This window comes from Fusarium proliferatum (genome assembly GCF_900067095.1).
Source record: "Fusarium proliferatum ET1 genome assembly, contig: FPRO_scaffold006, whole genome shotgun sequence".
Lineage (NCBI taxonomy): Eukaryota > Fungi > Ascomycota > Sordariomycetes > Hypocreales > Nectriaceae > Fusarium > Fusarium proliferatum.
The window spans coordinates 3,296,449-3,309,079 of record NW_022194795.1 but is presented as its reverse complement, the minus strand read 5'-3'; the positions used below and the strand labels follow the sequence as shown (position 1 = coordinate 3,309,079).

Below are 12,631 nucleotides of genomic sequence, written 5' to 3'. Positions count from 1 at the left end.
TAATAGTATTACAGTAATAGCACCTAGCTTATTAAATAGCCAGTTTACCTACTTAATTAATTACTATTAGGCCTCCTCTACTAGCTATAACTAAGCCATAAGTATTATTATAATATATAGCTTAACCTGCCAGCTATATCCCTATAATAGGTCCTTAAGGTTACTAGCTATATACTAAATTAACTGTAATAATACCTATTCTATATCCTGGCAGCTAGCCTTAATATTACCCTTTTAGGCTATTACTACCTAGGCCTTATTGCTATATATAAGGTTAAAGATATTAAGGTATAAAAAGGCCTAAATAGCAGCTATATTAAAGTTTCCCTTTTCTATAGTATAGGATTATATATATAAGATACTGCACCTAAAGATAGGATTAATTCTCTTAGGTTTTAAAGTAATAGAAATAGAGTCTTACAGTATATATATAGGATACTCTATTATAGCAGTATATAAGATCTAGAGAGGCTTTTAACTATCTCTTATAGCCTACTCCTTTTTACTTTCCCTTTTATATAAAGCTTACCTATTTCCTTTATTAAGGTTATAATTTTTACTTTTCCCTTTTTTATCTTTTTAGTTACTACTAGCCTTATTATTTTAGTTATTATTAACCTTATCCTCTGCCTATAGGGCTATCTTTTTAAATAGAGCCTCTCTAAACTGCCTATAGAGGAAATATAAAGTATTATACTAACAGTACTGCTAAGCCAGAATAGTATATCTACTTCTTATTAGCAAGAGCTTAAATATAATATCTATAAGCTAGATTTACCTCTATACTATTAGTTCTATTTTATTATTACTATAAGTAAGGTTGCTACTATAAATACTAGCTGCTAGCTCTTACTTAAAGTAAATAATACTATATTAGGTATAGAAGTCTCTTAACATCCCTACTATATTATTACTAAAGGATTAATACTATAGCTTAATATCCTTATAGCTATAGAGGAAGATAGAATTACCAAACTGCTATAGCCTACTAATATCTTCTATCTCTTATATACCCCTACCGTTACTAAATTAAAGCCTATTAGCCGCTATATTATACTCTATATAATTAAGTGCCTTCTATATAACGCTCTATAGCCTAAAGAGGTTTTTCTTACTATATAGTACCTTAAAGGCTGCCTTATATATAGCCACTAAGCCTAATAACTCTATAGCAATATACAATACTGCCTAAATAGAGTTATAAGTTTTAGGTAAGTAATATATAAAGTGCAGTCTAATCTTCTTAATATTTAGCCTAATAAAGCTATTAAAAAATAGCTAATTCTACTTCTTTTATAGAGATATTAGGCCCTTTTTCTAGCACTTCTTATTATAAAGCCATAAGAAAAATATATAGACTGTTTATAGCCTTTAGTAAATAAGTATAGTATATAGGATTTAATAGATTAAGACCTATTTAATCTTCTCTTTTATCTATATTAATATATAGATATAAATAGATTTAAAGAGAAGGAGGCTTAATTAGGCTATTATATATATATTTAACGGCCCTTTTAGGCTATATAGGTCTTTTATAATATATAGAAAGCTATTAATATTATAAATAGCAGGCACCAGCTTTTATTACAGTATATTATTTTAATATAGGCAGACCTTAATATTTAACTATTCTTTATCTTTATGCCAGCTTATAAATTAGGCCTTAAGCTAGCTAGCTAATAGCAGCTAGTTATAATAGAGGCCTGTAATTAAAGTATTAAAGGGTTAGATAGTTTAATTTAGGCTAAAGTATTATAACTATTTCTCTTATTTAATAAAGGATAGCCTGCTAACTTTAGCGCTAAATCTAGCCTATATTTTATATAGATATAAATATTAGCAGTAAGTTATAAGGTATAATATATCCTAATCTTTATATTAATCTAATAGGTATAATACTAAATTAGCATTAAGGATATAGATAATATATTAAGCTAGTTTTTTACCTTTATTTAAGCCTTTTTCTTTAACCTAATTATAGATTTTTTAATATATAGGCACTTCTATAGTAATGCATTTAGCTTACTCTTTATTATATACTTTATTAAGGAAATACTTACTTTAGGTAATAACTATTTTATATTAATTATTATTTACCTTATTTATTATACTATTTAAGGCAGATAGTTAATAGGCTAAGTATTTTATATAGAGATTAAATATTTAATCTAAATAAGGCTCCTAACTATATAGAGGTGCTAGGTATATATATTATAACCTATTATCCTTATTAGCTAAATCTATCTATATATTAAGGCTAAATACTAATAACTAGTTATTTAGTAATATATTACTGCCTAAAGTAGCTATATCTACTATATTATTATCTATTAAGTCTAAATTAATTTAATTTTATATAAATATTAATATATTAAGGTTTATATCTAAAAAAGTATATTTAATATATATTCTTTTTTACTATAATGCTATCTAACTAAAGATCTAAATAAAGGTTACTTATTTAAATGCCTCTCTTATTAAGACCTAATATTCCTAAAAGATTTATTAATTAATAGTAATATATTTAACCTTATAGATAATAATAATAATAATAGCTTAAAGAATGCAATACCTATTATAATAGGGCCTTTAATATTACTAATAGTAAAAAAGAAATCTAAATATAATATATTAAAGCTTACTTTACTTAAAGATATTTTTCTTTTAGAAGCTATAAGTAAAGGTAAACTTAACTGTAGGTATTATAGGATAGTTTCTTAAGATTAGATTATATAGAGTCTAGATATAGATAAGTAAAAGGAAGAAACTTCTCTTTTTTTATAACCTTTAGACTTAAATTATATTTTAGATATACCTTTAGCTTTCTAGCGCTTTAAAGCTATAATAGAGATAGTAACTTAAATTCTTAATATAGTAATAGCTATTATCTTATTTTAAAATATCGCTTAGGTTTTACTGTAAAGATATAATAAGTTAAATTTAAGGTAGTTAATAGTAAAGTAAAAGTATAAATAATAAATACCTTAAATATCCCTTTAATATTCTATATATTTATAGCACTAAATTTAATAATAATTAAATTAAATATAACTTATATAATTTCCTTTAAACCTTATTATATTTAGTATACTATTATATATATAATAGGCAGTTAGTTTTAATAAAGAGATTAATTAAAATAATTTAANTAGGATCTATAATGCAGTATATCTTAATAGCCTTAAGAGATTATAAATATATTTATTACTTTATTATTTTAAACCTTTTTCCTCCTTTATCTATAATAAAAAAAAGGAAAAGTCTATAAAAAGAAGTTATAATTATTAAGAGGCAGATTAATAATATATTACTAATAGGCAGAAAAAAGATAATAGTTCTAACCTTTATTATTATAATAAAATCTATTAAATATATTTACTTACCTAATTATACTAAAAATCCTTTTAATATATTTAAATTTTAACCTAAAAGGCTTAAATTATCTATATACTATACTCTAGATAGTAGAGGTATTATAGCTACTAAAAGTAATAAGGGTTTACTAGTATTTTTAAATATAGGCTTATTTATTATTAATAACCTTAATATATTAAAGGCTAAATTAAGCTAGCCTATTTTATAAAAAATACTTTACTTTAAATAAGATCTTAATGCTAATATATATAGTAGTCTGCTATTTAGCTTCCTTTTAGATTTTACCTTTTATAATATCTTAAGTATAAATACTACTAGCTTATTAATATAATATATATTGCTGCTATTTAAGGTATTAGATAAATAGAGCCTTATTAATCTGCCTAAAACCCTCTTTAAATATAAAAAAAAGCTTAAAAAGTTTTTTAATTAATAGTATATATCTCTTATTAAAAAGGGTATATTAAAGCATTTAGCCTATAAGCTTATTAAGTATTATATTTAAGCTAATAATAAAGAAAGTAACTTAAAGATAGATAGCTATAATATATATTATATAAAAAAGCTATACTTTCCTTTAGGTATACTCTTAAAAGGCATTTAGCTCTTTTAGGCATTTACTTAAGTCTTTCTATATATATTAAATAATTATAAAGGCAATAATAAAGATATTAATATACCTTTATAACTATCTATAAACCCTATTTCTATATAGGTCTTTTAAATTAATAATAAACCTATTATAATATAACTTAATATAGGTATATAAGTATTAAGGCAGAGATTTAGTAAAGATAATAAGCTAGTTACTTTAATAAAGGCCTTATAAGCTAAAAATAGATTTATAAACTATTTAAAGGAGGGATATAAGGCTTTTAATATTTTAGTTATTACTTAAAAGCTATAGAAAAGGGACTTTAAAGGCAGGTTATCTTTTTAAGATATCTATATTATAGGTCTTACCGTTTTATATAAGGTATTTAATAATTAAAGCTAGAAATAGCTTACTAATATATTAACCTATCTTTATAGTTACTACCTATAGTATTACCTTACTAACCTTAATTAAAATATAGGTAGGGTAGTAAATAAGATATATTAAGGTAGGTAGGTAATACTATTTAGTTTTATTTTATATTAAGCTTAAGCTATTTAATATAATAGCCTTAATATATTAATAATTAATAATATTTAATTAGTTAATATAAAGGTATTTTTTATTTATAAATAGAATTGCTAATTAAATCTAGCTATAATAGTATTTAATAAAGATATTAAAGACTTTTTTATTAAAAATAGAATAAATATTAATATAAAGCTAGCCTTTTTAATAAAAATAGTTAAATATTTTAGTAAGAAGCTTAATCTTTCTAAAGGCACTTTAGTAAAAAAGATTTATACTTAATAACTGCTAGCAGTAATAGTAGATATATTTAGTGCTAGTATTTATATTTTTATCTCTAAAAGCCTCTTTATATACTATAATAAGATTTATTTAATTAATAGTATTAAAAAGAAGGATAAGTTTTATATTATAGCGCTTACTATTATAGATAAGATCCTTAACCTTTTAGGAATTTATAAGGCATTATATATATATATTATTTAGCCTATCCTAAAGTTCCTCTTTACTAGTAATAATATATAAAATATTTTTAAGAACTTAAAAGTTCTTAAGGTTTAAATAGCTATAGATAGCAATATATATAGCTTATAAAAAATATCTATTTTAGAATTACTTAATATTTATATATCTCTATAAGGTTTTATAGAGAAGTTAGATAGTATAACTAAAGATAATATAGAAGTTAAAATAATATTAGTCTGCTAATAGTTTATTATCTATAGATATTATAATAAAAACGGTAAAGATAGTATTAATAATAAGGATAATAATAATAATAAAAGTAAGGAGAAAGATAATAAAAATTATAATTAATATAAATTAAGACTTTTAGAAGAGATTTTAATATTTAGTAGAAATAGGACTTAATTATATATATAATAGGGACTAGGGTCTATATTACCTATAAGTTTAGATAAATTATATAATATAAAAGTAAGGCCTGGATTATATATATAATAGTTAGGACCTAATATCTTATATATAATAGATAAACCTAACCCTAATACCTTACTATAATTTTACGCCGCCCATGCTGTGCCTAATAATGGCAACAGGAGGGAACTATATGCACGCGTTAAGGCCTTATGCGTTGATGGCCGCTTGCTGGCCATTGTTAGCAAGCACCTACAGTCATTCCTGCGCCGCGAGGCTAACCCACTTAAGGTGCTTATGCGTGATGGCTTTCTGTCCGAGTACTACGCCCATATGATCAAGATGAATCGTTGCCTGGGCCATGTCAAAGCGTATATGCACTTGTTCGCACATACATATCCCGGCAGCCGCGTGCTGGAAATCGGCGCTGGTGTTGGCTCGTGTACTGAACCCGCTCTGCAGGGACTTATGGCCGAGCAGCAGCCTGGTGACAGAGCTTCGCACTATACTTTTACTGACATCTCGGCAGGCTTCTTTGAGCCTGCAGCCCGCCGATTTGCAGCTTATGCTGACTATATGACATTCCAGAAGCTCAATATAGAGAGGGATCCTGTGGCACAAGGCCTGATACCAGGTGCATATGACCTTGTGCTCTCGTGTAACTGCTTGCATGCCACTAGGAGCCTGGTCCAGACACTGAAGTATGCTCGCACGCTCCTTCGGCCTGGCGGCAAGCTAGTTCTGGTTGAGACAACAACACCACATGTCGACCAGAGCCTGGCCTTCGGCCTGTTTCCCGGCTGGTGGCTGAGCGAGGAACCTGAGCGTGCTGACTCGCCCCTGGTGAGCGCGGCTGAATGGGGACGCTATCTTGCTGCTGCTGGGTTTGGGGGGCTGGATGTTGTGTTAGGGGATGCAGGGGAGGATGGGGACTCGACTTACTCGGTCATGATTGCCACAGCTGTCGAGGAAACAGTGGCACGTATTTCAGGACCAAGGAAGACAATCGATTTCGCACCGTTTCCGCCTGGAATAGACGTGCCGACCCAGGACTTCAAGAGCCTGCAGGCAGCACTGGATAGCTCGATGGGCAGTGATCTATGCTATTTCGATGCGGCAGTTTCCTCGAGGACAAAGGAGTCCACTGTTGTAGTCCTGTCCACAGGTATATCAACTCTGTCTGACCTCACCACCGACCAGTTCGACAACCTGAAAGCCCTGACGCTGTCAACCAGCAAAGTCCTCTGGGTCTCACGAGGTGTAGCCATAGACACGCCAAACCCTTGGGCAGCTCTTTGTATAGGTCTACTGCGCACCCTCCGCCTAGAATATGGCCATAACAGGTATGTATCCCTAGACCTGGACCCAGCGCAGGATATATGGCACGCCGATTCAGTCAAAGCTATCTGCGCCGTGCTGCGACTGATGGAGGACGACCGTATCTGTGAATACGAGTTTGCCGTTCGTAAGGGCGAAGTTCTTGTGCCGCGTCTGCGGCGGTACGCAATGCAAAACAAGGTAGAGGCCAGAATGGGTAGCGGCGAGAGTGGATTAGGAGTAAGTTAATTTCCCCTTCCCACTCACTTGTAGAGGTCCCAGCTAACAGAAGCACAGGTCACGACCACACCTGCATTTAGCCTCAACGCAGGCGGCGCATATCTTGTTGTCGGGGGACTAACTGGTATCGGCCGCGAGGTAGTGCGCTGGCTTGCGCGAGAGGGTGCCCGGTATGTCATTGCTATATCACGACGGGGACCAACAGACCAGCCGCAGCAAACACAGGCCCTGGCGGCTGAGCTGGAGACCCGGGGTTGCAAGCTGATTCCATATGCATGCGATATAGCTGACAGCGCTGACCTGGCACGCTTCCTCGACCTAGCCCGCGTCATGCTTCCTATACGCGGCGTTATCAATGCAGCCCTCGCACTTGCTGATGCTGCCTGGGCTGATATGACATTACAGCAGTGGAAGGTGCCGCTTGCGGCTAAGTATAGTGGCTCATGTAATTTACATGCCGCGTTCGCCGCTGAGGAACTTGACTTCTTCATTTCCCTGTCATCTGTCACAGGCGTTGTTGGATCCCACGGACAGGCCAACTATACAGCAGTCTCAACCTTCCAGGACGCACAAGCACGCTGGCGCGTTGCAGCCACTCAGAAATTACCAGGTGTCTCGATTGCCCTTGGCGGCGTATTAGGCGCCGGCTATATACAGCAAACAGCAGGTGTAGCAGAGCGGGCAGCGCGGGCCGGATGGCGCCTCCATGATATACGCGAGGTGCTATGGCTTATCGAGCTAGCAATCCGGTGCCCCCGCGCGGGCCAGGTTATAGCAGGTATCTCGCAATGGACAGTAGATGCAACAGCAGGACAACAGACTGGGGCGTCATCATCATCGCCGCCTGCGTGGCGTCGCGAGAGGCGCTTCTCAGCCCTGCCAGTGCAGAACCAGGGCAATAACCCGGCCGCGATTGATAGGGATGAAGATATGGACGATAGTGTGTCGCTAGGAGAGAGACTCTTGGCCGCAGAGTCAGATGAGGCCAGGCTCACGATGCTCGTCGATGCCCTACGTCACCGTTTAGCCGACATGTTTGTGCTCGCTCCGTCAGCCATTGATATGGCACAGCCGCTTGCCGCGCTGGGTGTTGACTCGCTTGTTGCGGTTGAGCTGCGTAACTGGCTTGCGGCAAGTGGGGTACGTGACGTGAGTATCTTTGATGTTAGCCAGAGTCAGAGTTTAAGCGCGTTGGCAAAGAGGCTTATAGCTAAGATTGTATAAAGGAGGTATATTAAAATAAGGAGGAATATTTTGATAATTATTATTTAAATTAATAGTTTAGTTTTTAAAATAAATATTGTTATAATTAATTAGTTTTTAAAATATATAAATTAATTTATATTTAATTTATATTTAATCTATATTTAATTTATATTTATAAAGTATATAAAATATTTATAATAAGTAATTATAAATATATTATATAGGAAAGAAAAAAAAAGTAAATTAAAGAATAAAGATTTTAGTATTAAAGAAAAAACCATAAATATTAATAAACTAAACCTAATTAAGTTAATTAATAATAAGTTAAATTAAATTATAAAATAATATAATATAAGTAATAGTTAAGATATAAGTAAGTATAAACTATTATCTTTTATTATAAGTAAATTTAAATTAAATATAATTTATATATTACTATAATTACCTTTTTAAGATTAATTATAGCTTATTACAGTTATACCCACTTTTTAACATAGTTTAATATAGCTTAAGATATACTAACCTAATTAGGTATAGCCGATATCCTAATTAGGACTAGTTACAATATACAGTTACCCCCACTTTATTTATAAGGCAATCCTGGTTTAGTCCTTATTCTTATTATAGTCTTTATAGCTTATACTTCTGGACTTAGTGCTGACACTATTTCCATTACGTCGGTCTACATCTACGACATCTACAAAGGCTACTTCAACAACAAGGCATCTAGAAAACAGTTGGTTCGCATGTCGCACTTTGCTGTCGCTATATAGAGTCTACTTATAGCTGTTATTGCTACAGGTATCTCAAGAACCGCGATTAGTGTCAACTATATCGTGACCTGTATTGGCATCTTCTGTGGTTGTGCTGTGTTCCCTTTCTATACTACTCTCCTAATGAAGAAGCAAAGCAAGCACGCCGTAATCTAGGCCCCGATTCTGGGTTCAATCACCTCTCTTACATCATGGCTGGGTTCTGCACATACCCTACACGGCGAAGTAACAATCTCCTCGACAGGCCAGGTCTTGCCTCTTTTGATTGGAAAGGTGGTTTCTGTGCTCTCAGGCATCATTTTCTCTGTCGCAATTACCTATGCTTTCGGTACGACCAGTTTAATTTGACTCTTCTTTAGACAGGCATCCATACTTCCAATGGCATAGATATTCAAGGAATAACTGCATATCAAGTAGAGGAGCAGGCCCTGGCGGAAACTCTAAGTCCTAAGATAGACGCGCTTCTTGAGAGGGGAACACACAAGACCATCCTTGCCACGATAATATTCTTCATAAGCATGATAGTTTTATGGCCACTTCCTATATTTGGCACTTCCTATATATTCTCTAAGGGTTTTTTTTTTAAAGGCTGGGTGGTAAGTAACCAGTAAATTGTCTATTTAATAACACTTACTAATGCATACCAGGCGATCACATTCATTTGGGCATGGGGTACTGCTCTTGTTATTACCTTCTTGCCACTGTGGCAATCGCGGCCAACACTTCTTCTTTTTGTACGGACCTGTTTTGGGTTTGAGACAATTGCCGCCCAGGAAGACATGAGCATTGATTGGGAGATGACAGAACACGGGGGTAAGTAGGGTTGACAAACATATTGTGGCCGGGGTCAATTTGCTTCCGACTACTTACCTGTATGTAATTCCTAAGCCACACTGCCCCGCAAGTCTTTTTACGTTCCACCTAAGCCAGAATCCGTCTGTAAATCTTAATATACTATCTTAGTTTATATAGAGATTAGCGCGATAGACTTCCAAGACTGAATCATAAAGAGTCCGCATTGGCAAGCATTAGACTCATTATTGGACGCATTGGAAACAGCAAGGACAAGGGATACTTACTGCCAAATCTGCTACTAGACAGAAGTGCCGCAACATATCAAAGGACTCGTGTGTAAGCGCTATGGTAGTCCACTAGCTAGTGCGGTCATCTCTGGAGTGCAATGTGTCTGCTGTTCTTTGATATATTAGGAGAATTGGTCGATAGTTAAAGCTTGCTTATAATATCCCTATGTTCTCTCTGCTGATTCAAGCTCTTAGCTATAAGTCTTAACCGTAAATAACACTTCCAACCTAACAGTATATATCAAGCCAGCAAACTGAGAAATCCCAATTAATGTCACTTGACAATGTCGTGATTGAGAATACGCTAAGGCGTAAAAGAAGGCCGAGGTTATTGCTAGCTGATCTTACTGTAGAACCATAAAACTAATCACTTCTCGGCCACTGTTGAACCGATAGCGAGCTACCTCCTCGGGGAGCTGTGGGGAAGCGGCATTACACAATCCGTGCCTAAGAGGGTACCCAGATTGTGGTTCTAAGTCATCTGATAAACAGTGCAGGGATTAAACGGGCTAAGTAAGTTAAACCAAATAAGAACCCCATATTACCAGACTACGGGGATTGCAGGGAAGGTAAAGAACTAAATCTACATTAGGTAAAGCTTTGGCAAGGTTTGAGACAAGTTATCCTTATTACTTAACCTATCCGCTTCCAGATCGGAGTAACATAACCCGAACACAAAAGGCTTAAGAGAAAGACATATAATACGTTAAATAATCCTCATTATAATTATGACAGAAAAAACCGACAGATAGCAAATTGACGTTTACTGGTCTATATTATATGATGGTTTATAATCTTTTGCTTGCAAGCTTTGCTATAGGAAGCCCCGTTCTAGCAGCTCCTCACTATGCCGTTCCTGATGCTCAGCCGGGAAGCGCCGTTGGGATTAATCCAGCGCCTGTGGGGGCCTCGTAAGTACCTGGATGTGAATTACTTTACTGGAATGATCTAATTCCATTAACAGATTCGAGTTTTTCATGTGGCCCTCCTACATGACCAACATCTCGCTGACCCTTCCTTGTATCGATCACTTTAACATGCTATATAACCGGAAAATGCCTATTCGCATCGGAGGAACAACGCAAGACAGGGCGACTTACGACCCTGCTTTTAAAGGCTATGTTTCATATAGCGTCAATGACCCTCTGGAGGCTCCTATGAGTCTGACCTATGGGCCAAAGTTCTTCGATCTGATTAGTACGTCCTATTTCTATACTTTAGAAAACTTATACTGATTAGCAAACTTGAACAGGGAAGTTTGGAAGCGAGACCATTCTTGGTAATTGACTTAGCGCGTTAATTAGGGAATCAAAAACACTAACAAGAGACAGGCTTCAACCGAGGACTTAACAATAGGACAAACACCTTTGCTGCCGTTCTAAAAGCCAAGGAAAAGGTGGCCAAGTATCTTTGGGCAATCGAACTCGGAAATGAGCCTGATTGTGTGATCTCTCACAAACATACTGTGAATATTAGGCGTCGCTAACTCCTTCCTACAGTGTACTGGAAGTACTGGGAGTACCCAGTGGCCGAAGCTCCCTGGAACGAGACTCAGGAGGGAAGCAATGCAGCTGACTGGGCGCAAGACTTCATTAACCATTGGAAGAGCCCTCTTCCCATCCTAGCTGGAGGTGGATATGCCATCCCCTTTGCAATCGAACCTGATTGGCCTAATTTGCCCTATCTCATTGAACATAGCTACAACAAGACAGTTAAAGAAGCTACCAAAGTGTACAATGGCCACTTGTACGCGTTCTCCAATGCTTCCGCTGATGACTTGGGTCCTGAGATGAAACATCAGAGAGTTGTCCAGGATCTGAACCTGCTGCCCATCTCAAATGCAAAGGCTGCTGGAAGACCGTACATCCTAGGTAAGGCTTCGCATACTCCTTGTATATCCCAGCATCTACTCATATACCACTCAGGTGAAACCGGATTCCATGGACTCGATTATGAAATGGATTCCACTTTTGGGTCGGCCATTCAGACAACTGACAAGACCCTTCGCGCCTTGACTCTTGGTATTCAGCGACTGTTCTATCACCAAGGCACGATCAACCAGGGTAAGTTCAATAAATGCCCCAGATACTCAAACACTTCTCACTAACCTCTAAGCCTTCTTCAACTGGTGGTGGAGTGATCATGTAAATGCCCCGTTCTATGGTGCCTACTTCGGTGCTCTCGCTGTGGCTGGAGGAGACTCCATCGTTGCCAGCGACGATGGCACTGACCCTTATGCTCAATACATCGTTTACAAGAGCGGAAAAGCATTCAAGGTCGTTTTGATAAACACAGACTACTACTCTGGCAGTGGCACACGCTCTGAAACCAAGTTCACTCTCAGTGGGCTGAGAACCAATTCGGTCAAGGCCCTCCGCATGACCGGACCGAGTAGTGAAACAACTGTACCTATCACACAGACCAAGTCATCTCCCCAGCCTAGCATCGGAGGTATGTCTCAGTAACCTATCCATCATGGAAAACTTCACTTAATAATTTATGCAGGTCAGTCCTTCTCAAACAAGAACTGCGAGTTGAGCGGAAAGCAAAATACTGAAAAGTTTTCAGTCAAGAAGGGAAAATTAGAAGTGAGTCTCAAGGCTTCCGAAGCATTGATTGTTTATCTCTGATGACAAACC

The 12,631-nt window shown here is 35.6% G+C and overlaps 2 protein-coding genes across 2 annotated transcripts; both read left to right on the top strand.

Moving 5' to 3' along the window:
* Positions 1 to 5,671: 5,671 nt before the first annotated feature.
* FPRO_10202 (uncharacterized protein) lies at positions 5,672 to 8,155 on the top strand (the record flags this gene model as incomplete). Its single annotated transcript, XM_031233677.1, has 2 exons — positions 5,672 to 6,931; positions 6,989 to 8,155. The coding sequence occupies 2 exons, from the start codon at positions 5,672 to 5,674 to the stop codon at positions 8,153 to 8,155; spliced, it is 2,427 nt and encodes an 808-aa protein (XP_031083490.1).
* A 2,620-nt stretch (positions 8,156 to 10,775) lies between these two features.
* On the top strand, positions 10,776 to 12,622 carry FPRO_10201 (uncharacterized protein; the record flags this gene model as incomplete). The annotated part of the gene is made up of 8 exons (XM_031233676.1): positions 10,776 to 10,903; positions 10,957 to 11,189; positions 11,245 to 11,271; positions 11,324 to 11,434; positions 11,492 to 11,863; positions 11,918 to 12,055; positions 12,108 to 12,443; positions 12,498 to 12,622. The coding sequence occupies 8 exons, from the start codon at positions 10,776 to 10,778 to the stop codon at positions 12,620 to 12,622; spliced, it is 1,470 nt and encodes a 489-aa protein (XP_031083489.1).
* Between the last annotated feature and the right edge of the window lie 9 nt (positions 12,623 to 12,631).